The sequence below is a fragment of the Desmodus rotundus genome, chromosome 11, assembly GCF_022682495.2.
Source record: "Desmodus rotundus isolate HL8 chromosome 11, HLdesRot8A.1, whole genome shotgun sequence".
Lineage (NCBI taxonomy): Eukaryota > Metazoa > Chordata > Mammalia > Chiroptera > Phyllostomidae > Desmodus > Desmodus rotundus.
In genome coordinates, this window is record NC_071397.1 from 623,465 (window position 1) to 643,856 (window position 20,392).

General features: G+C 48.0%; 2 protein-coding genes and 1 pseudogene across 2 annotated transcripts; 2 read left to right on the forward strand and 1 right to left on the reverse strand.

The window, feature by feature from the left end:
- Positions 1-108: 108 nt before the first annotated feature.
- Positions 109-5,783, forward strand: MRPS18B (mitochondrial ribosomal protein S18B). The gene is made up of 7 exons (XM_024558015.3): positions 109-259; positions 1,462-1,570; positions 1,663-1,760; positions 1,887-1,955; positions 3,484-3,550; positions 4,592-4,651; positions 5,217-5,783. The coding sequence occupies exons 1-7, from the start codon at positions 182-184 to the stop codon at positions 5,468-5,470; spliced, it is 735 nt and encodes a 244-aa protein (XP_024413783.2). The 5' UTR covers positions 109-181; the 3' UTR covers positions 5,471-5,783.
- Positions 5,784-5,924: 141 nt separating this feature from the next.
- On the forward strand, positions 5,925-20,349 carry ATAT1 (alpha tubulin acetyltransferase 1). The gene is given in 14 exon segments (XM_045193283.2): positions 5,925-6,334; positions 6,805-6,865; positions 6,959-7,050; positions 7,157-7,217; positions 7,338-7,451; positions 7,639-7,740; positions 14,463-14,508; positions 14,626-14,694; positions 16,457-16,528; positions 16,662-16,735; positions 16,737-16,906; positions 19,434-19,513; positions 19,606-19,648; positions 19,997-20,349. Coding segments are annotated over 14 exon segments (1,266 nt in total). The 5' UTR covers positions 5,925-6,227; the 3' UTR covers positions 20,172-20,349.
- On the reverse strand, positions 7,768-11,902 carry LOC112302334 (small ribosomal subunit protein eS6-like; annotated as a pseudogene).
- Positions 20,350-20,392: the final 43 nt, after the last annotated feature.

Sequence of the window (20,392 nt, forward strand, 5' to 3'; positions counted from 1 at the left end):
TTCCACTGTGACGCAGTTGAAATTGGATTTTCCTCAGGGCCCTCCCCCTTTCTCGCTTCCGTCCTGACGCAAGTGCGTGGTCGCTGCCGCATTGCAGGCTCGTCCTTAGCCCTGCCCAAGTCACTCTCCGGGAGCACGCGCAGTCGCGTTCCAGGTCGTTCTCGTTTGCGTGTACGTCAAGATGGCGGCCTCCGTGTTGAATCCGCTGCTGAGGGTCCTTCCTAGACTTTCGTCCTTCAGGGGTGCCTGCAGAGTTCAGGTAACTTCTTGGACCACATTTTGTAGAACCACTACTTAGTTATAATTTGTCTAGGCCTCCCTCCACTTCTAAGAATCCGGGAGCAGAGGCTTTTCCACGTGCTTATGCCTCCGCTGTTCAGGCAACATTTTGCTCCCATCACTTCCTCCTTCCCCTCACCCTTCTTAAATCTCCGTGCATTTTAAAGTCCCAAGCCGTGGGCAAAGAGTCAGGCTTAGAGTTCATCACCTTCCCATGTTATTATCTCGGTTAAATAACTAGGTGAGTGATGCTCCCCACCCCACCCCGTCATGCACAACAAACTCTTTAACTATACAGATGGTGTCTAAGTTCCTGGTGCCCTGGAGTGTATTTGGGTTCGGGGGCACTAACTTCTCCTGGGAGAGTGTCTCCCAGGTAAGCCAGGATACATTCTCGACTGTTACTCTGGTGACCTGTTACTCACCTTTCCATCTCACTAAATCAGTTTATCGTCAGCATTCGTGAAAGTTTAACTCAGTTCTTTGGATTGAGGTTTCCCTCCAGCTTCATGGACTTACCATCCTGGAGGTTCTTACTAGGGTAGGGCAGGTTCTCGGCGCGGAAGGGTGAGATAGGAAGGCTTGCCCAGCTTCCACTCCCTAAAGTGGGACTGGAGAGTGATGACTTGGTCACTGTGGAATTAATGACAGACCTGGTTTTAAAGCTAGCACAGGACTCGTTTGTTCTTCCCCATGGAATGTTGCCCTTCAACTTGTTACAAAGCTGAGGAACTCAGTGATTCTGGATTGGATTGGAGACTTACCCTGTCCTTTGCACCCACTTTGTGCCACACATCTTACTTCCAAGGAGCTACACATCCTCACTTTTCCTTTCTTTATCCTTTTTCCTCCACTGGACTCACTTCATCCCCCAAAACATGAATACTTTATATGTGCCAGGTTTTTAAGTTTTCCTCACAAATAAGATTGTCTCTTAGTCCCTTGTCCTAGCTAGCCTCCAACATTAGTTTCTTTCAGAATCCAGATAGGGTGAGTGGAGATAGGGTGAGTGGTTGTTGGTGATGTCAGTTTAACCCCAGCAAATATGCTACCTTCCGTATATGTTCCTGCTATATCCCATTAACACAATGGATACGTATTCCCTTTTTCCTGAAGTGTCAGCAGCAAAACAATCCGGTTCCATCTTTGAATTCATTTTTTAATTTTCACCCTTTTTTATAGGTTCCCATCCAGACTCTTTGCACTGAAGTCTCTCTTGAGGAAGATTCTTTGCCCCCCGTGCCCATTTCCCCTTATGATAATGAGCCCTGGAAGTATCTGGACTCAGAAGGTACCTGTACAGGAAGGGAGAATCATGTGGGGTCTGAAGTAAGTGGACAGAGACACACCCTCCGCCCTAACTTGTGTGGTCTTTGATTTCAGAATACAAGTCCCGCTACGGTTCTCGTCCCGTGTGGGCTGACTATCGTCGCAACCACAAAGGTGGAATACCCTCGCAGCGCACTCGAAAGATGTGTATTGTGAGTCTCTGAGAGCAGCACGCGGATGGGATGTGAGGTGGGGGTGGAGACCATAGCAACGGTGGCAACAGTACTTTTTTGACAGAGCTTGGAACATCATCCCCTGCCAATTTCTTCTCTCTACAGCGTAAAAATAAAGTTGCTGGGAACCCCTGCCCTATCTGCCGAGATCACAAGCTGCACATTGACTTCAGGGTAAGGAGAATCTTTTCTCCGAGATGAATGTTTGGAGCTTTTTGCAGTGCTAAGGAGATTGTCCCACTCTTCTTCAGATCGGGGGCCCCTACATGCCATTAACACTGGCCTCCTGGCACTATAAAAACATTCTTTCCTCTAGTCTTTTGTTCTCTGCTATGGATTATAGTAAAAACTTTCATCCCCTACCTGAGAAATTGGCAGGCAAGAAAAACGCCCATTTCTAATGGGAGAGGGACGCCCCCAAATTTGTTTATATCCATCACAATTATTAGCAAGTAGATTGGACTCAATTTTTTCTGAGGTTTTATTTCCTTGTCATGGTGGTGTTTGGTGGGGTGCTGAGACTTGCAGCTGGAGGGCAGAAATGTGAAGCACGGTACAGAGACCAGTTTTCTGAAAAGCCTTCAGTTGTGAGGATGATAGGGATTCAGAAACTCTGTGAAAGTGATGATGGAAAAGTGCTCTTCTGAGCTTGCGGTAAATACTGGGTGAGAAGCCAAATAGCTGGTCATCAGAGAGGTTGGAGGCCATCTGTGTATCCGTCAAGCAGATGAGAGTGTGTGGCTGTTCTCAGGCCCCTTCTGACACAAATTGTAGAGGAGTCTACCAGGTAGCTTCTCAATTTCAATTGTGTACAATTGGTTGATAAAAAGGTACTATGAACAATTTTATACAGTTTATAATCACATAACAAGGGAGAGAGAAAAACTACAAATTCAGTAGTGTGGGTGATTCTGCCTGCAGCTGCACAGATACACCTGCTTGTTCCTTGGGTCTCACTTCCTGTGCTTAACTTGGTACCTGAGAGTCCTTCTACATAATTAACTTTAAATTGACCTGAGTCAATGTATACGTTCATACAGCATGCTATTTACGTGTACTCATTCACATGTGCACATTACAAGATGTACTATATTTTCTGGGTGATTTCAGGGATTGCAAACTGACTCCCTATTTTGCATGAGGGCTGATTTTATTTTATTTTTTTAATATTTATTTATTTTTAGATGAGTGTGGGCGGTTCAGGGGGGTATGGCCATTCACATATATATTTATTTTTAGACAGGGGAAGGGAGGGAGAAAGAGGAAGAGAAACCTCAGTGAGTGGTTGCCTCTCGTGTGCCCCTACTGGGGACCCAGCCCACAACCCAGGCATGTGCCCTGACTGGGAATCGAACTGGTTCGTAGGCTGGCACTCAATCCACTGAGCCACACTAGTCAGGGCTGCATGAGGGCTGATTTTAGAACCTAACTCCTGGAGAAGAGAATTCTGTATGAGTCTCAGTGACATAGTGTAGGATGTCACGTGAAATGGTTAAAGACTAGGAAAGGGGAAGTGTTTGCTGGAGTTTTCACGAGTGTGTTCACTAAAGGGGTGGAGCTAAAACTGGGACAGGAGGGAAGGCAGCATCTGGAGAGACACAGAAGGGTGAAGGTCACTTGTTTGGATGTATAGGGATTGTGCACTTTCAGTCTCTGAAGGTTTTCCTGCTGTGCCCTGCTCCTTTCTCCATTTTCTCCACAGAACGTGAAGCTCTTGGAACAGTTTGTCTGCGCCCACACGGGTATCATCTTCCACGCACCATACACAGGTTAGCCTGCCATCCATGGCCCCGCCAGGCAACAGGTATCTTGTTTGGTGGCTTCTACTACAGCATGAAAGTGTGATTGACCCTTCAGGGGATTTTGGTGTAATGGCGTTACTCACATGCTAAAACAGTTACAGGTGCACAGAAGGTACAGGCAGGTGTCCTCGTAAGCAAACCATCTTGTTGTAGCTCTTAAAAGATAAGCTCTTAAAAATAAATGGTAGTGATTATTTTATTTCTTTAGTACTTTTCACTTTTATAAAAAGGCTTTCTCATAAACTTACTGTTCTGTGAATGCTTTTATATTGTTGACCATTCAGTTAGATTTCCCAAATGTGAAGTTGTATGTTTAACAATTCAAGATGACACCTGTTCCCTACCTATAGCCACAGGCTAAGTCTGCCCCCCTGCTGAGTCCACTTGTCTTCATAGTGTCTACAGCTGCTTCCAGACAACAGTGGCAGAGCTGAATAGCTGAGACAAAGACTCTAGGGTAAAATACACGGCCCCAGACAGAAAAATGTTGCCATCGCCTGCTAAAGCAAGATAAATTTGCCAAGAATAATTTGAATTTAACCATTTTGGGGATGGCAGCATGGTTAATGGAGTTGAGTTTGTCAGGGAATTTTAGAGTAGTTTTAAACTCCTGTCAAGCTGTAAAAAGCTTGAGAGACTATTTTGCTACGCTCTCAGATTACCTTCCTGAGACCTGAAAAACTTTCTTCCCTTACTGAATTTTTCTCTGTGGATTGTCCTGTCCAGTTAAGCACACTTGCCTTTTAAATTGTTTTCTGTTTTCTATTTTAGAGCTTTTTCCAGTAAATGGCTTCTCTATAGTAGCTAGTCCCTCCTAAGTTTTTATTCCAGCTCTCAGGAGGGATTCTTTCTGTTGGACAGATGGGGAAACAGGCCTGAGGAGGGGTCAGCAGAATGGGGAGCCAGGTCTCCCAAATCCAGCCCTCCCTCACCATGTAGAAGCGGTTTGTTTTCCTTACTTACCATGCTTGATAGAAGGAGCAGAGTTACTTTTCTTTTTTCCTGCAGGAGTCTGTATGAAGCAACACAAGAAGTTGACCCAGGCCATCCAGAAAGCCAGGGATCACGGTGAGTTTTAGAAGGAGCCCAGGGAAGTTTTGTTAGACGTCAAGAAGGTGACTTAGGGCTGGAGGATGGATATAAATGCTCCTACCCATCTGAAAAGTTAGCACATAACATGTTCCCAAGAATCTTTTCTTCCGTCATTTCACTCTCCTTTATTTCCTTTCCTCAGTGTTACCTTGTCATTGTCCCCCCTCTTTCCTTTTTCTTCCCTCTTATTTAATAACTGACTGTCCCAATGCCATAGCTACATCATAGGAGGAATTTTGTATAAATTTCTGGCCCTGGGCTCGATGATGCCTTTGTACAAATTAGAAAAAGGTACTTCTCCATCAGGGCAGGTGCAACTTCACAGCCCTGGTGCAGGGCTGCACAGCTTGGTAGGCAAGAGCCTATGCAGTATGTCAGCCCACACCAGCCCATTGGCCAGTTGGCCTTTGTACAGTATGTAGCATGCGTAAGTGTACCCAGTGGCTGTGACTGGTTCCCTCCTCCCTTTGCAGGTTATTTTCCCTCTGTTGTCTCTTATCCCACCTTGCTTCCTTCACACTTTTTTTTTTAAATCCCTTAGGTCTCCTCAGTTACCATATTCCCCAGGTCGAACCTCGGGACCTTGACTTCAGTAACTCTCATGGAGCTGTGTGTGCTACTCCGCCAGCCCCCACTCTGGTTTCAGGTGATCCCTGGTACCCATGGTACAGCTGGAAACAGCCACCCGAGAGAGAGCTGTCCCGCCTTCGTCGGCTGTATCAAGGCCATCTCCGAGAAGAGAGTGGCCCCCCACCTGAGTCAATGCCTGAGGTGCCGCTCTCAGCACAGTCCTAGAGTCCTCTGTAGGAGCTTTAGACTGGGAAGGGTGTGGAGCGGTTGGGAGGAAATGCCTAGGAATAACATGGTAGCATTCACCCTGAAGAGTTTCATCTGTTTTGTGGCCAATGGCAGGTCCAGGGTCAGTGAAAATACATGATTGTTGCTGAAGGGGGTGAATGCATCTTAGGCGGAGGGAGAGCAGTGCAGATGTATGAGGGAAACCCTGATCCCTGTGTGGTGTAAACAGATGGGTTCAGCCGCCTTTTGCTGTTGCAGATTTGCGCCAACTCAGCTTTTCCAAAATAAAGCTTTGTCTCCTGTCTCTGGACTGAGTCTCGAAGGACTGGGTGCTATGGGAGAGGAGTGGTCAGGCTGCAGCCAGTGACTCTTGGGACCAGGAGTCCCCGGGAGTAAGCAGTCGTGCCATTCTGTCTTGATCACCGTGGGCCCCCAGTGCCGGAGGCAGTGTTCCGTGGTCCACAGCGCCCAGCTGCTCACCGGGGCTAATGGTTTGGAGAAGCAGCAACTAGGCTGAAGGAAAATGTATTCATTGCTAGGCACCCACTGCCTTGGGAGTTGGTGGGGAGTGGCATCACTAGGGGACTGCAGGTCCTGCTAGAAGGGGAGGGTCTCCAGGGCAGCTTGGAGAGGGCGATGGGCGGGGTGTGCTGGGCCATTTCCAGCGGGCAGCGATATGGACGCCAAGGGGCGGGGTGTCGAGGAAGGGCGGAAGTGACGTCGTGCAGGCGGGGCTAGCCCCGCACAATGGGCCATGGAGTTCCCCTTCGATGTGGACGCGCTGCTCCCGGAGCGCATCACGGTCCTGGACCAGCACCTGCGGCCACCGGCCCGCAGACCCGGAACCACAACGCCAGCCCGGTGACATCTCAAACCCACCTTGATGCCCTCTCTCGGTTCCTCTAGAAATCTGGTCCAGGAACCACGCCCCCCTTTTCACTGAGCAATCACCCACACACCTTTTGAGGTCCTGGCTGGACCTGTTGGTGACCTTTGACCCTACACTTAGTGGGATTGATCTGCGTTTGGATCTATAACATTTCACCCTTCGGCCAAATATAAGGTCCCGGCCAAAGGATGTTGTTGACCTGCCCTTCCTGCTTCCTCACAATAACCTCAAGGGAGGAGGGAGTGTGGCACATTGGAAAGGAGGTGTGGTATAAGTTTGGGTGCTAGAGAGTGGGGTGGGAAAATCAAATTGGACTACTCCCAGGTAAAGTCAGGGAGTCCTAAGTGCTGAACCTGGATTGGAGTTGTGGTCCAGTTTCCTGGGAGTCCAGAATCCTCATTCATTGATTATCTGACAGTTTTTTTTATCTCCTCTCTTACAGCGTTGATGTGCAACAGCAGATTATGACCATTGTAGATGAACTGGGCAAGGCTTCTGCCAAGGTATTGGGGACACCTCTCTAGGAACAGTAGATAAAGGAGGGCTGGATCCTCAGGGAGGGACCTGCAGAAAGTCTGTCTTCATCTGTCTGTCAGGCCCAGCACCTTCCTGCACCCATCACCAGTGCGTCGAGGATGCAGAGTAATCGCCACGTTATGTATGTGCTCAAAGACACTTCTGCTCGACCGTGAGTACTGAACACTTTTCTGTCCTGTCTCCCTTTCTTCCCAGCCCCTTTCCCTTTTTGACTGTACCTCTCAGCCAGCTGCTTCATTATTTCCCCCATCCTGTAGGGCGGGAAAAGGAGCTGTTATTGGTTTCCTCAAAGTTGGATACAAGAAACTCTTTGTACTGGTGAGTGCCACTGGAAGCTCAGAGTTCTTATGCCTTGATTACTGAACACAAAAGTCCTGAAGTTTGGGAGTGCAACAATGTCTTGGTCCTAAAAGATATTTGTTGTTCTTTATCTCTTAGGATGATCGTGAGGCTCACAATGAGGTAGAACCGCTTTGCATCCTGGATTTTTACATTCATGAGTCACTTCAGCGCCATGGCCATGGGCAAGAACTCTTCCAGTATATGTTGCAGGTACCACTTATCTTTTCACCAGTCTGTCCAAAGGGATATCAAAGACCCCTTTGTCATGAGCCCTACCAAAGCTTCTCTCTGCCCCTCCCCAGTGTCCCCATGTCCCCATTCCCTTCCCAGGCTCCAGAATTCTGTTGGCATGTTCTCCCCACACCTCCTCCTACCCTGAGTCTCCTGTTCCCTGCAGAAGGAGCGAGTCGAACCGCACCAACTGGCCATTGACCGACCCTCACAGAAGCTGCTCAAGTTCCTAAATAAATACTACAACCTGGAGACCACAGTCCCACAGGTTAGAGGTTTCAAAGGGTAGATCCCCAGTAAGCATTCACATTGAATTTATTATTTGGGGGCAAAGAATCTGCACCTTCCAAGCACTTCTTATTCCCCATTACATAGGGTTCATTTTATACAACCAAGTGTTTTGCTTTGTTTTGTTTTGTCTTTTGTCTTTTGTCTTTACCATGTCTTATCCTGCAGCTATTTTACTCTCATCTATTTTGATTCTTCATCACGACCGTTTTGTATGTCTAATAATATGTTCGTGCCCCAAATGTAGCCAGCTCATTTTCACCTCCTTTTCACACAGGCCCTTTACTTATTCAATCCACATTTCTTAAGGGTTCGGAATGATACCCAATTCCTGCCCTTGGGAGCTTTGGTCTAAAATGGGGAGGTGGTTGGTTTTTAAGTAAATGCAACATAATTATTACTAATGCTATCCACTTACTCAACAAATACCTATTGAGCACTTGGCACTGCTCTGGGCACCAGGAATACTTTACTCAACAAAACAGGTAAGGTTTCTGCTCTTGTGGAGCTTCTATTTTAGTTGAGGAGACAAAGATAGTAAATAAGTATATCCTATGGTTGATTGTAAGTGCTCTGAAAAAATGAGAGCCAGGAAGAGGGCTTGGGAGTGCCACGGTGGGGATGGGAGTGTGTGGTATTCCAAGTTTGAATGGCACAGGCAGGGAAGGCCTCCCTGGGGAAGCGTCATTTGAGCGCAGTGAAAGGAGGTGAGCCAAGCACTCTCTGGAAGGAAGGCGTCCCAGGCAGAGGGAACGGCTAGTGCAAAGGCCCTGAAGGAGCGTGTGCGCCTGGGAGAGTGAACCTACTGCCGTGAATGATGCTGGTGGTTGATGAGACCAGAGCTACAAGGCAGGAGGGACATTTTGGGCCTTAAAAGCTATTTCAAAGGCTTTGGCTTTACTCTCTGTAAAAAAAGGAAAACCATCATGGGGGTTTGAACAGAAGGATGGTATGATCTGACTTTTAACCAGACTACTTTGTCTTAAAAATAAGCAAAAGGGGAACAAAGGTGGAAGTAAGCAGACCAGTTAGCAAGCAACAATCCTGATGAAAAATGGTGGTAGCTCAGACCAAGGTAGTAGCAGTAGAGGTGGTAAAGAGTGGTCAAATTTTAAATATTGTGAAGGTAAAGCAAGTCAGATTTCCTGATAGATTGAAGTAGAGAGGGGGAGAGAGCTAAGAGCAACAACTTGATCCCCAAGTTGTTGGCCTGAGAAGTCGGAAGGAGTTACACTAACTGACATGGGAGGCGGAGCAGCTTTGGGGGAAATAGTAGGACCCATTTCGAATATGTTAAATTAGAGATGTCTGTGATGAGTCCAGGTTGAGCTGACAGTTTAGTGTTTTCCTGGAGTTCAGAGAAGAGGTTTGGGGTAGAGTGTTTTCAGCGTGCAGAGTATTGAAAGCAGTGAGACAGGAGGATGGCACCGGGGATGTGGTCCAAGGACTTGAGTCCATGGGCACTCTTTTAAGAAGTCAGGGAGGAGAAAGAACCAGCAAGTGTGACCAAGGAGTAACTAGTGAAGTAGATGAAAACGTGAAAGTTGACCTTGTAGGCCAGTAAGGAAAGTATTTCTGCGGAGGAAGGAACGGCTTACTGATTCAAATGGTGCTGATCAGTGAGGTAAGAATAGGTCTGGGAAGTGGCCGTTTTATTTAGCTGCCTGAGGCCATTTGTGATCCTGCCCAGTTGTTTGGGTGCAGCAGTGGGAGGAAGTCTGGGGATGAGGAGTGGGTTTAGGAAATTGAGAAGCTAGGAACTGGAGACAGCAAGAGTAGGCCACTCTTATTTTATTATTTTTAAATTTTTATTTATCAATTTTAGAGAGAGAGAAACATCCACCTGTTGTTCCACTTATTGAAGTTTTACTTATGGGTTGATTCTTATGTGTGCCTTGACCTGACCGGGTATTGAACTCCCAACCTTGGCATATCGGGAGGATGCTGTAACCAACTGAGCTACTTGGCCAGGGCCGAGGCCAGTCTTTTAAGTGATGCTTTAAGGGGAATAGAGAAGTAGAGCAAGAGCTGGAGAGGGAAGTGCATCAAGAGCGGGTTCTTTTCAGTTGGAATAACAGCCTAAGAATGACTCCGTGTATAGAAAGGAAATCTGACGCTGTCAGAGCATGTGGGGAGAACTGCTGGAGCAGTGTTGTCGATGGGCAGGAGGCGCTGGGGTTGGGCTCCTTGGATAGGATCATGGACAGTTAATCTGTAGTAACATGATTTGACTGACGTGCTTACAGAGGAGGCATAAGGACACAGTGGTGAGTTGAGGATTGGTAAAGAAAGGTTTGATACATGTTTAATCTTGAAAGGTGAGTGTCGGGGAACGCAAGCGGGTGGGTTAAAGTGCATTTTATGTGTAAGAACCAGCATGAACAGAGTCAGAGAGGCACTGAACTGCCTCTCAGGGCACTGCAAACAGTTTGGTGTGGCTGGAGTGCTGGGCTTGGGCTTGGAGGGAGACTAAGGGTGGGCTGGTGGACATTACAGCAGGATGAGGCAGGAGATAGGCAGGGCCTACTCAGAGTCCTCCCACGGATGTTTTTCCACTAAGAGGCAGCAGAGAGCAGTGAAGGAACACAGTATTTGGCATCAAACAAATGTAATGCCAGAGCAGGCTAGAGTGTAAATAATAATGGCCAATGTCTCATGAGCTCTGTGTGGTATTGTATGTGCATGCACCATCTCAGTTGGTCCTTGTACATCTCTTTGAGCTACGTGCTACTGTTGACTCTATTTTGGGTTTATAAGGATGAGCAACTTGACCAAGTTCACATAGCTCATCAGTGGTAGAGCTCAAATTTGAACCTATAACCCACTCTTCATGACCACACTGTATTCCTGGCTGAAATGCTGTAGCTAGAGTAGAATCAAGAATCTGGGACTTGAGACCCAGCTCTGCCACTTGTAGCTACCGGGCTTTGGACAAGGCACGTCTCCGAGCCTTTTTTATTTTTGGATGTTCTTATTTATTACTCTTAGAAAACCCCATGTTTGACTGGACTCAGACTTGGAGGGAGAAGCTCTTAGGACAGGCTGCTTCTCTTGGCAGTCTGTTCCTGGCATTTTTCTGTGACCTTCTTCATTCTTTTAGTCAAAATTTTAGCATATTCTGCAGCCTCTTCCTTACTTTTCTTAGTGCGTTGTTTTTTCAGAGCAATACACTGACGTTTGTGTTGCAGACACGTAGAGTAACAGGACGCTGAGTCTTTGGTGCTTCAGTCCTGGGTTTTTTACCTTCTTTGTTTAGGGGCTTTCTCACAGCAAATTGGCAGACCTCATCTTCTTAAGAAAGGTTGAAGACTTTGCAGATTCTTCTAGCTCTTCTGGGCCCCAGGTGACAAGGCACAGTAGTATCAGTGAGACCAGGAATGTCTTCCTCCCCTTTTTTTTCTGTTTACAATAACCAAGTTGAGAACACAGAGATTGGTGTTCACAATGCAACCCCGAACAGACTGGCGCTTTCGCTCTCCAGTCCTTGGTCTGTAACAGGAATGCCCCTTGCTCAGCAGCAGGCGGACACGGCCATGGGTCAAGACACCCTGCTTCATAGGGAAACCTCGTTTGTCCTTCCCACCACTGATTCAAACCACAAAACTCTTCCACTCTTCACCCAGAGCAACAGCAGCAACTTCTGTGGCATAAGCTTCTCACAAAAGGTACTGTGTTTGCATTCATTGTCCACTTCCATGAGTTTCTGGCAGCCAGTGGCTAAGAAAGAGATGTTCAGCTTCATCCTGAAGCAGCTGACAGCCTCCAAGGCACCATGAGAAAGAGTCCAAGTCTTGTACTGTTTTGTATTTTTATTATTTTTAATGGCTTTCCTTTTAATTCTACTTTTTTAGAGAGAGAGAGTCAGGGAGGGAGAGAAGGAGAAAAACATTGTTGTAAGAGAGATACATTGATCGGTCGCTTGTCACATGCCCTCAGCTGGGGACCTGGCCCACAACCCAGGCATGTGCCCTGCCCGGGAATCAAACCAGCAACATTTCGGTTCACAGGATGGCACTCAGTCCACTGAGCCACACACCAGCCAGGGTCTTTTTTTACTGTTTTTTTAAACTAGAATTGTTGTGAAGGCCAAATTGAATGTGATAACATAATGAAATCACTCTAAAATGATCAATTATTAGATATCAACGTGGTACCCTGTCTTCCAGCATCTCTTCCCTCACAACCCCACCTGTCTGAACCCTACTTAAAATCTTAGTTCTCAGTATTTGTATCCTTAACTCATGTGGCCTTATCTGTGGGTGTTGTTTAGACAGCTCTGTGTGCCTTCCTTGAAATTTTGTGCTCTGTTTTCATTTGAATGGGTCCTGGGAGAGCCTAAAACGGTACAGGCTCTTGACAAAATTCACTTTTTTAACTAAAATGTACAATTCACCCTGACTGGTGTGGCTCAGTGGATTCAGCACCAGACTGAGAACCAAAGTGTCGTCAGTTTAATTCCCAGTCACGGCACATGCCTCCATTGCAGGCCAGGTCCCCAGTAGGGGGAGTATAAGCAGCAACCACTCATTGATGTTTCTCTCCCCCTCCCCCTTCCCTCCCCCTCTCTCAATAAATAAATAAAATCTTTTTTAAAAAAAAGTAATTGAGTGGTTTTTAGTATATTCACCTTGTGTAATTACTACCACTGTCCAATTCCAGAACATTTCACTAAGCAGTCACTCCCCATTCCTCTTCCCCAGCCCCTCTTAGCTACTAATCTACTCTATGGAATTGCTTATTTTGGACATTTTATGTAAATGAAATTACACAACATGTGTCTTTTATGTTTGGCTTTCATTTAGTATAATGTTTTCAGGAGGTTCATCTATGTTGTAGCCTATATCAGTACTTCATTCCCTTTTTTAAAAAAGATTTTACTTATTTTTAGAGAGAGGGGAAGGGAGGGAGAAAGGGAGAGAAACATCGATTGGTTGCCTCTCATGCACCCAGACTGGAGACCAAACCTGCAACCCGGGCATGTGCCCTGCTGACCAGGAATCGAACTGGTGACCTTTGCTTTGCGGGATGACACCCGACTGAGCCACACCGATCGGAGCTGTGCTTCACTTCTTTTTATGTCTGAATAATATTCCATTATATGGATTATACTCCATTTTGTTTATCCATTTATCAGCTGATTGTTTCCACTTTTGTCCATTTGTGTATAAGATTTTAGGGGTTTCTTAAAAGATTTTTTATCGATTGATTTTTAGACAGAGGGGAAGGGAGAGAAACATGAATGTGTAGTTGCCTCTTGTGCACCCCCTACTGGGGACCTTGGTCACAGGCCAGTGCTCCACCCACTGAGCCATACCAGCCAGGGCTGTTGTGTGTAAGATTTTGTTTGCACTTGTATTTTCAGTTCTTTTGGGTATATACCTAAAAGTGGAATTGCTGGCCATATCCTAACCCTTTTTTCTTCTTCTTTTTTTTAATCCTCACTCGATTTCTCGTTGCTTGTAGAGAGGGAGAGAGAAAGGGAAAGATCGATGTGAGAGAGAAGCATCAATTGGTTGCCTCCCATATGCACACGGACAGAGGATCATATGTGCTCCAGCCAGCGATCAAACCCAAAACCTAGGTATGTGCCCTGACTGGGAGTCAAACCTGCGACCTTTTGGTCAATGGGATGATGCTCCAACCCACTGAGCCACACCAGCCAGGGCCATATGATAATTATTTGTTTCACTTTTTGAAGAACAAGCTGTTTTTCCAGTAACTACATTTTACATTTCCTCCAGCAATGGATAAGTGTTTCAATTTCTCAACAGCCTCATAAGCATGTTATTTTCCTCTTTAAAAAAATAATCATCCTAGTGGGTATGAAGTAGTATCTTTTTGTGGTTTTTGATTTGCATCTCCCTAATGACTAATGATAGTGAGCATCTTTCCAGGTGCTTACTGGCCATTTAAATATTTTCTTTAGAGAAATGTTTATTCAAGTCCCATGCCAATTTTTAAATTACGTTTTTTCTCTTTGAGGTGTAGGAGTTCTTTATATATCTAGATACAACATCCTTATCAAATGTATGATTTGCAAATATTTTGTTCTATTTTGTTTATGGGTTGTCTTTTCATTTTCTTGATAGTGTCTTTTGATGAAGTACAGTTTATCTGTTTTTCCTTTTATTTGTGCTTTTGATGTCATATTTAAGACATTGTCTAATCCAAAGTCATAATTTTCCTCAATGTTTCCCTCCATGGGTTTCATAGTTTTAGTTCTTAAAAGAACTAGGTCCATTTTTAGTGTTCTTTTTCTTGTCTGTGGGGTGAAATAGCGGTCCAACTTCATTGTCTTGCACACGGGTTTTCAGCCGTCCAAGCACTGTTTGTTGGAGAGACTATTCTTTCCCCATTGAGTGGTCTTGGCGTCAAGGTTGTGCTTCTGGACTGTTTTCTCTATTGGTCTCTATGGCCTCTACCACACCGCTATGATTACTTTGGATTTGTAGTATTGAAATCAGAAGTGTGAATCCTCCAACTTCATTCTTCTTTTTCCAGGTTGTTTGGCTATTTGAGGTCCTTTGCAATTCCGTATCAACTCTGGGTTCAGCTTGTCAGGGTCTGAGTGTTTGAGACTGTCAAGAGGACTAGGGAGGCTGGCTTCTGTCCCTCCCACTGTGGTTTTTCTAGCAGAGTTCTGTACCCAAGTATGCTGAGTAGCTGAATGGACAATTGTATTTTGCTTGTTTTGTCTTACAGGTGAACAACTTTGTGATCTTCGAGGGCTTCTTTGCCCATCAGCATCGTAAGTCTTCTCACCCTGTGTGTTGGTCAGGTAGTTGGGGTGAGGGAACGAAAAGAGGTGGGTTCTTGGTCCCACTGGTCCCCTCACTGAGGGGCACCACCGCTTGCTTCCTCACAGGGCCCCCTGCTCCCTCTCTGAGGGCAACTCGGCACTCCGGCGCTGCTGTGGTTGATCCTACACCTGCTGGTAAAGCTGCACTGAACTGGCGGGACTGTAGCGCTATGGTGGCTCATTACTGTGGAGGCCACAGAGCACGAGTGTGGTCTGTAGGCAATGTGGGAAAATTCTAAAGCGACCCAAGTCTCCCGCAGTCGTCACCCATTTGCCTTTGCCATTATGGGAGCTCAGTGCATTCGAACTTGCTAAGACTTTTTTTTATCTTTAGAGAGGGAAAGAGAGAGAGAAAGAGAGGGAGAGACAACATCAGTGTGTGGTTGCCTCTTGAGCGCCCCCAACTGGGCATCTGGCTCGCAACCCAGGCATGTGCCCTGACTGGGAATCAAACTGGTGACCCTTTGGTTCACAGGCTGGTGCTCAATCCACTGAGCCACACCAGCCAGGGCTGAACTTGTCAAGACTTTTAACTAAGCGAGCTTATTGGGAGCCTTTTTGACAATGAATGTTGATGGAGCCTTGTGTTGCTTCAGGTCCATAAACATAGGCCAGAGTCACATTCCTTTGTAAACCCCTCAGGTTTCTGTCAGTCAGCGAGGGACAGTCAAGTGCAGTCAAGCCCTTCCATTGCCAGTCAAAGAATATTGACGTGAATGGCCCAAAGTTTAAATACTAGTTTTAGAAGATAATGCTCAGAATTTATAACATCTCCAACCAAATAATGAAACGGATCTCAAGAAACCAGACCTAGCAGGCACAGAAATGCTGACCCAGTTCCCCACTTCCTCTTCATGCACACATGCTCCCTGCCAGTCTGAGCCCTACTCCCGCCTCACTGCTTCCCAACGGTGGGAAGGCCCAGCGGTCTGCCAGCTGTGCAGCGCGTGCTGCACGGAAGGGCCACTCTTCTCAGCGGCTCTGTGGCCAGCTCACACCTCCTCCGTGGCCAGGAAAGGGAGGGACAATCACTCAACAGTCAGCTTCAACCAGTGCCAGGCACTGAGGGGCAGTTCATTTCCATGAGTTGCTTTGGTTTCCAAGGCTTCCCTCACCCAGCCCCTGCTGATGGACAGGCTATGAGAGGGACTGAGATCCAGTAAGGAAAGTGAGGACTCAGGACTGCAGTTGGGGGCTGTGGATAAAGCTTAAATGGATGAGCTTTGAGACCTCACTGAGGTCTCATTTGCTGCACATGATGGAAAACCCCTTGAGGGGGAAGGGAGGGAACAAGTAGAGTAGTGAGGGGATGAGAGGCAGAGCCTTGGACATGTGTTAGCATCCCATTTACTCTCATAACTCCCTTCCAGATATCTATGTTTTCTCCTCATCCTTTTTTTTCCTAATAAAACATCTCTTCCCATCTTTGCACCAGAAGGAGAGGTTCTGCCCCAACCCAGCCTCTCCTAACCTCTCTAAAGCAATTTCTGATTAACCAAGGACTTTGTCCATCTCATCTAGAGGGACCCAGGGTCCTTGTTGGCCCGGCTGGGACCATTCCACTGTCCCAGAACCCCAGCGGGGCCTGAGAGCACCCACTGACAGTAAGAGCTTGCTTCCCTTGGCCACCCTTCTCCTGGATTGTTCCCCCTAACTCTGTGCTTGGCTTACTCCTCCTGGCTCTCCTCAGAAGTGCCCCAGCATTCTTCCCAGTTCCCTTGTGGTGTGATGATATTGCCACGGAGGTGCTTCTTTCTGTGGTGGAGCCGAACTCTTGTCCTTTCCCAGAAGGAACGGTGGTGTCAAGGATTAGAAGTCTGGGCTCGTAGTGGCCAGGAGGAGGACTACAAAGTGTGTCTCCAAATGCTTACCTTGCCTGTGTCTTCTCCACCATCAGCTCCAGCCAGGAAGCTGCCACCCAAGAGAGCAGAGGGAGACATCAAGCCATACTCCTCTAGCGACCGAGAATGTAAGACTGGGGTGGGGTGTCTGGGTTTGGGGTACCCTAACTCAGGAAGAATTCATTCTCTCTAAAGGCTCTGATTTTTCTTTTCTACACTAATCTTTGCTGTCTTGTTCTTTATCCTCCTCCCTCTCCCCAGTTCTGAAGGTAGCTGTGGAGCCTCCTTGGCCCCTAAACAGAGCCCCTCGCCGAGCTACACCTCCAGTCCACCCGCCCCCCCCGCTCCAGCAGCCTGGGAAACTCACCAGAACGGGGTCCCCTCCGCCCCTTTGTGCCAGAGCAGGAGCTGCTGCGGTCCTTGCGCCTCTGTCCCCCCCACCCTACTGCCCGGCTTCTGCTGGCTACCGACCCTGCCGGCAGCTCAGCCCAGCGTCGCCGCACCAGGTAATGGAAGTTGGACGGGTGGGGAGCCTCGAGACCATCAAAGAGTATTAGAAATGGCAAAGGGCAACTCGAGTCAAGAGGCATAAAGAGAGAGGACAGGTGGATTGGAGAGTATATTGGGAAATATTTGTGGGAGTGGTATGGAAGTAACTGACGGTGGGGGGCAGAACAGGGCATCTGAATAGAGTTTAGGGACCCCAGCTTTACAGTGAGAGTTGGGAGGAAATGTAGGAAGAGCCCAGCTCCATGGGTGGACGGAACTGAACTTCCCAGTTAGGGGAAATCTTGCTGTGACACCTGCCGGGAGGCGCAGTGTCTCTGACCCTGGGGAGCTGATGGCCCCACGTCAGTGCCTTGTGTGGCAGCGGCCTGTCGAGCAGGCAGAGAGTAGGCATCTCTTGTATTTTTCTCCCTAGCTTCCTCTTCATTTCTGACTTCTCTGTTTTCTCTCTTTCCCCACTTTTCCTCTCCCTGCCTCCTGTCCATACACCCTTTCACAGCTCCCTTCCCCGCTCTGAGGAGAGTCGATACTGACCGACAGCTAACCTGCTCCCCTCCCCGGAGACCTTGGGCGGGCAGAGACCCTCTCCCCGAGAACCCCAGACCTGCTCTTCCAGTGCTTCCTCCAGGATCCAGTGGGACCTGACAGAGTCCACAGGGTTCCCTCTTCCCCTTTCTTGGATAACTGGGTTGTCAGGGTCCCAAATGGCCAAATACTTTGTAGCGTTTCTTGCCAGAAACTGCATCCCTTCTCTCTTAACTTGGTCTCTGAACACTCCCACAGTCTGAATTGCTGCCAGACTCCTTGGTTGTGTGCTTAACTAACCATCCGGATAAGCACACTCTGGCTTGCGGTCAGACTCCAGAGTACCATGGAAGGTCCAAGGGCCTCCACTGCTAGAGAACCCTTTTGAGGAATCTTGTCCATGGAGTAAATCCCACGTTCACTCTGCAGTGTCTCCTGGTGGCCCTCACACCGCTTCTGCTACCTAACATACTTACTTCCAGCGTGCTGACGCCAGCCGGTGAGACCCGCTTCGGAGCACTCCAGTTAGGTAGGGCAGGGACTTACAGCTCCAAACGGGGACCACTCGACATTGCTGAGCTCTTCACCACATGTCCTGTGTGTCAGCGAGCCCCTCAGCTGGTGTCTGCTTCGGGGCTCCAAAGACTCACCGCACTTGTGAAGACACCACTGCTCCCCCAGACCCAGGTTCTCTGAGGGGCTGTTTCTTGGCAGTAGATCCCAGCAAGCACCCCGGGATCACTCTTTGCCATATTTTAAAACATAAGCCTGAGTCTTGAGGCTCTGTTAGCTCCCAGGTCCCTCCCTCCCCAGTAGCTAGATGCTGATGATATTCCTGTCTTGTGAGATTGTCTTGAGAGGAAGGGGAACTCCTCTCTGGCCTCCCCCCCACCCCCCCACAGCAAGAACCTCTTTTTCTGCTCCATACCCATGGTGCAACACATCCTCCCCTCCCTCCCCTCTGTGGTAGACCAGGTACTCCCACTGCATTCCCCCAAATCCTTGGGAGCAGGATCTCCCTTTCTCCCTACTCATTCTTCCTTTTTCTTCTCCTTCTCAGTATTGTCTGAATAAAGTGTGAATTCCTTTGTGTTTTTTAAATGGACATTTTCAATGAAAAAGAAAACACCCTAAAAACCAACTTAAAGCTTCAGCTTCATTTGTGTGTTACCTTATTTTCCTGGGTTCTAAGGCATCTCTGTCCCTCCCATCTTCCTCACTGCTGAGATCTGTAGATCTTCTAGCAAGGAGTCTCAGCGCTCCCCTTGCAGGGTCTGCTGCTCCTCCCTTCCCCACCTTCACTGCTGGGCCTTCTCCTGTGGCTTCCGTCTCCCCTCCCGTAGTTGCTGGACCCCTCTGTGTGGGCTTCTAGGTCTACTGCCCCGTCCCCTCCGGAAACTCTGGCTCTCCCCAGGGGCTTCTGCCTGCGCCCAGGCCGGCCCTGGCTGCGATGTCAAGGTTTACCAGTGTCCCTGGGATCCACCGATTGCCTTCCTGTAACCCTCCCCTAACTGGTCCCTGGATTCCTCTTTACACTCTGATTCCTGCCTTCCCCCCACCAAACACTTGGACCCCTCCCAAGGCAGTCCCTGACGTCTGCTGAGTGCCCAACACATTCTGTCGCCTCTCGTCAAAGGCTCCCTCCCTTCCTACATCACCTTTGCTACTGCCACGTTTTCCAAACAAAACATCAGGGCACTTTGTCCAACAACTTGGTTTTGTCTGTTTTTGTGGGGGCTAAATGCACCACATACTTTCAGCCTCGCTTTTAACACATTCCAACTACAGATAGTAACACAACAAGTCAGGGTTGCTCCAGAAAATCTTGGGGTATAAAATGGATGGCCTCCCCTTTTCTGGGGCCCAGCTTAGATTAAACTCCCCCAAGGACGGATAATTATCTCTCTGTGCCCTGTGCTATTCCTTGATTCCTCTCATCTTTCCACCCACTCATCCTTCACCCTGTAGCCTCTTCCCTATCATCTCCCATTTCTTCTGCAGGGGGACTCCCCCAGGGCTGGTAGCCCAAAGCTGCTGCTACAGCCGCCATGGGGGGCTGAATTCCTCATCCCCCAACATAGGTAAGTATTCATCCCTCCTTATCCTCAAATCAAGCAGGCTATATTCACTCTCTTCTCCAGCTTTCCCAAGCACATGTGTGGCATTTCCACAGGCAACCTAGAATGGAAGCAGGGGGAACAGGAAACAGAGAATAGGTGAGGCCTGATCCCCTTCCCTGCCAGCCTCCCAGCACCTGTTTGTCTTTCTTAACATCACTCTCAGCTCCTTCCTCTGAAATCTTATTCTCCCAACTGGACGCTACCCCCCGCCCCCTCTAAATCCTTCTACTTAACATCCTAAAGCCTGTTTCCCCGTAAGTTCAACTCTGGTACTTCCCTTTGGCACTGAGGGGTTTCAAGTTTGGACGCAACACCAGTGGTTCCAGCTTCACGCCCCATCATTTTGTCCTCTGCTTAGGAGCCAGGCAGACCCCGAGACTCTGATCTTAATTCCACTTGAGTGCCTCTGTGACCCCCACTCTCCATCGCCCTCCTACCTACCAGGTCCGCCAGTGACGAGCAGGGCTCGTCACAGCATGGGGATGGAAAGGAGCCCTTGCACACAGCTCCTCCACAGGCCCAGGCCCCACCAGCCCAGTACTGGACAATGGCTGGGGACTTGTTCAACGCCAGGTTCATTCGAGAGTTGCAGGAACGTCGCAGCACCAGGCCTTGGTGACTGCGGCCCTGTCACACCTTCAAAGTATTATTTCTCTCACTACAGGGGGCAGCCAACGCCCGCCTTCATAATACCGTACACGTATTCATTCATCCGTTCATTCAACAGGCTTTCTTAGCAGTGCTAGATCATTTGTATCTTATTTTAACGACAGCAATAAAGTATTCTTATCACGAGAGCTACTGAGAAACTTAACTGTCGTTTTTTTCAGTATCACCCCA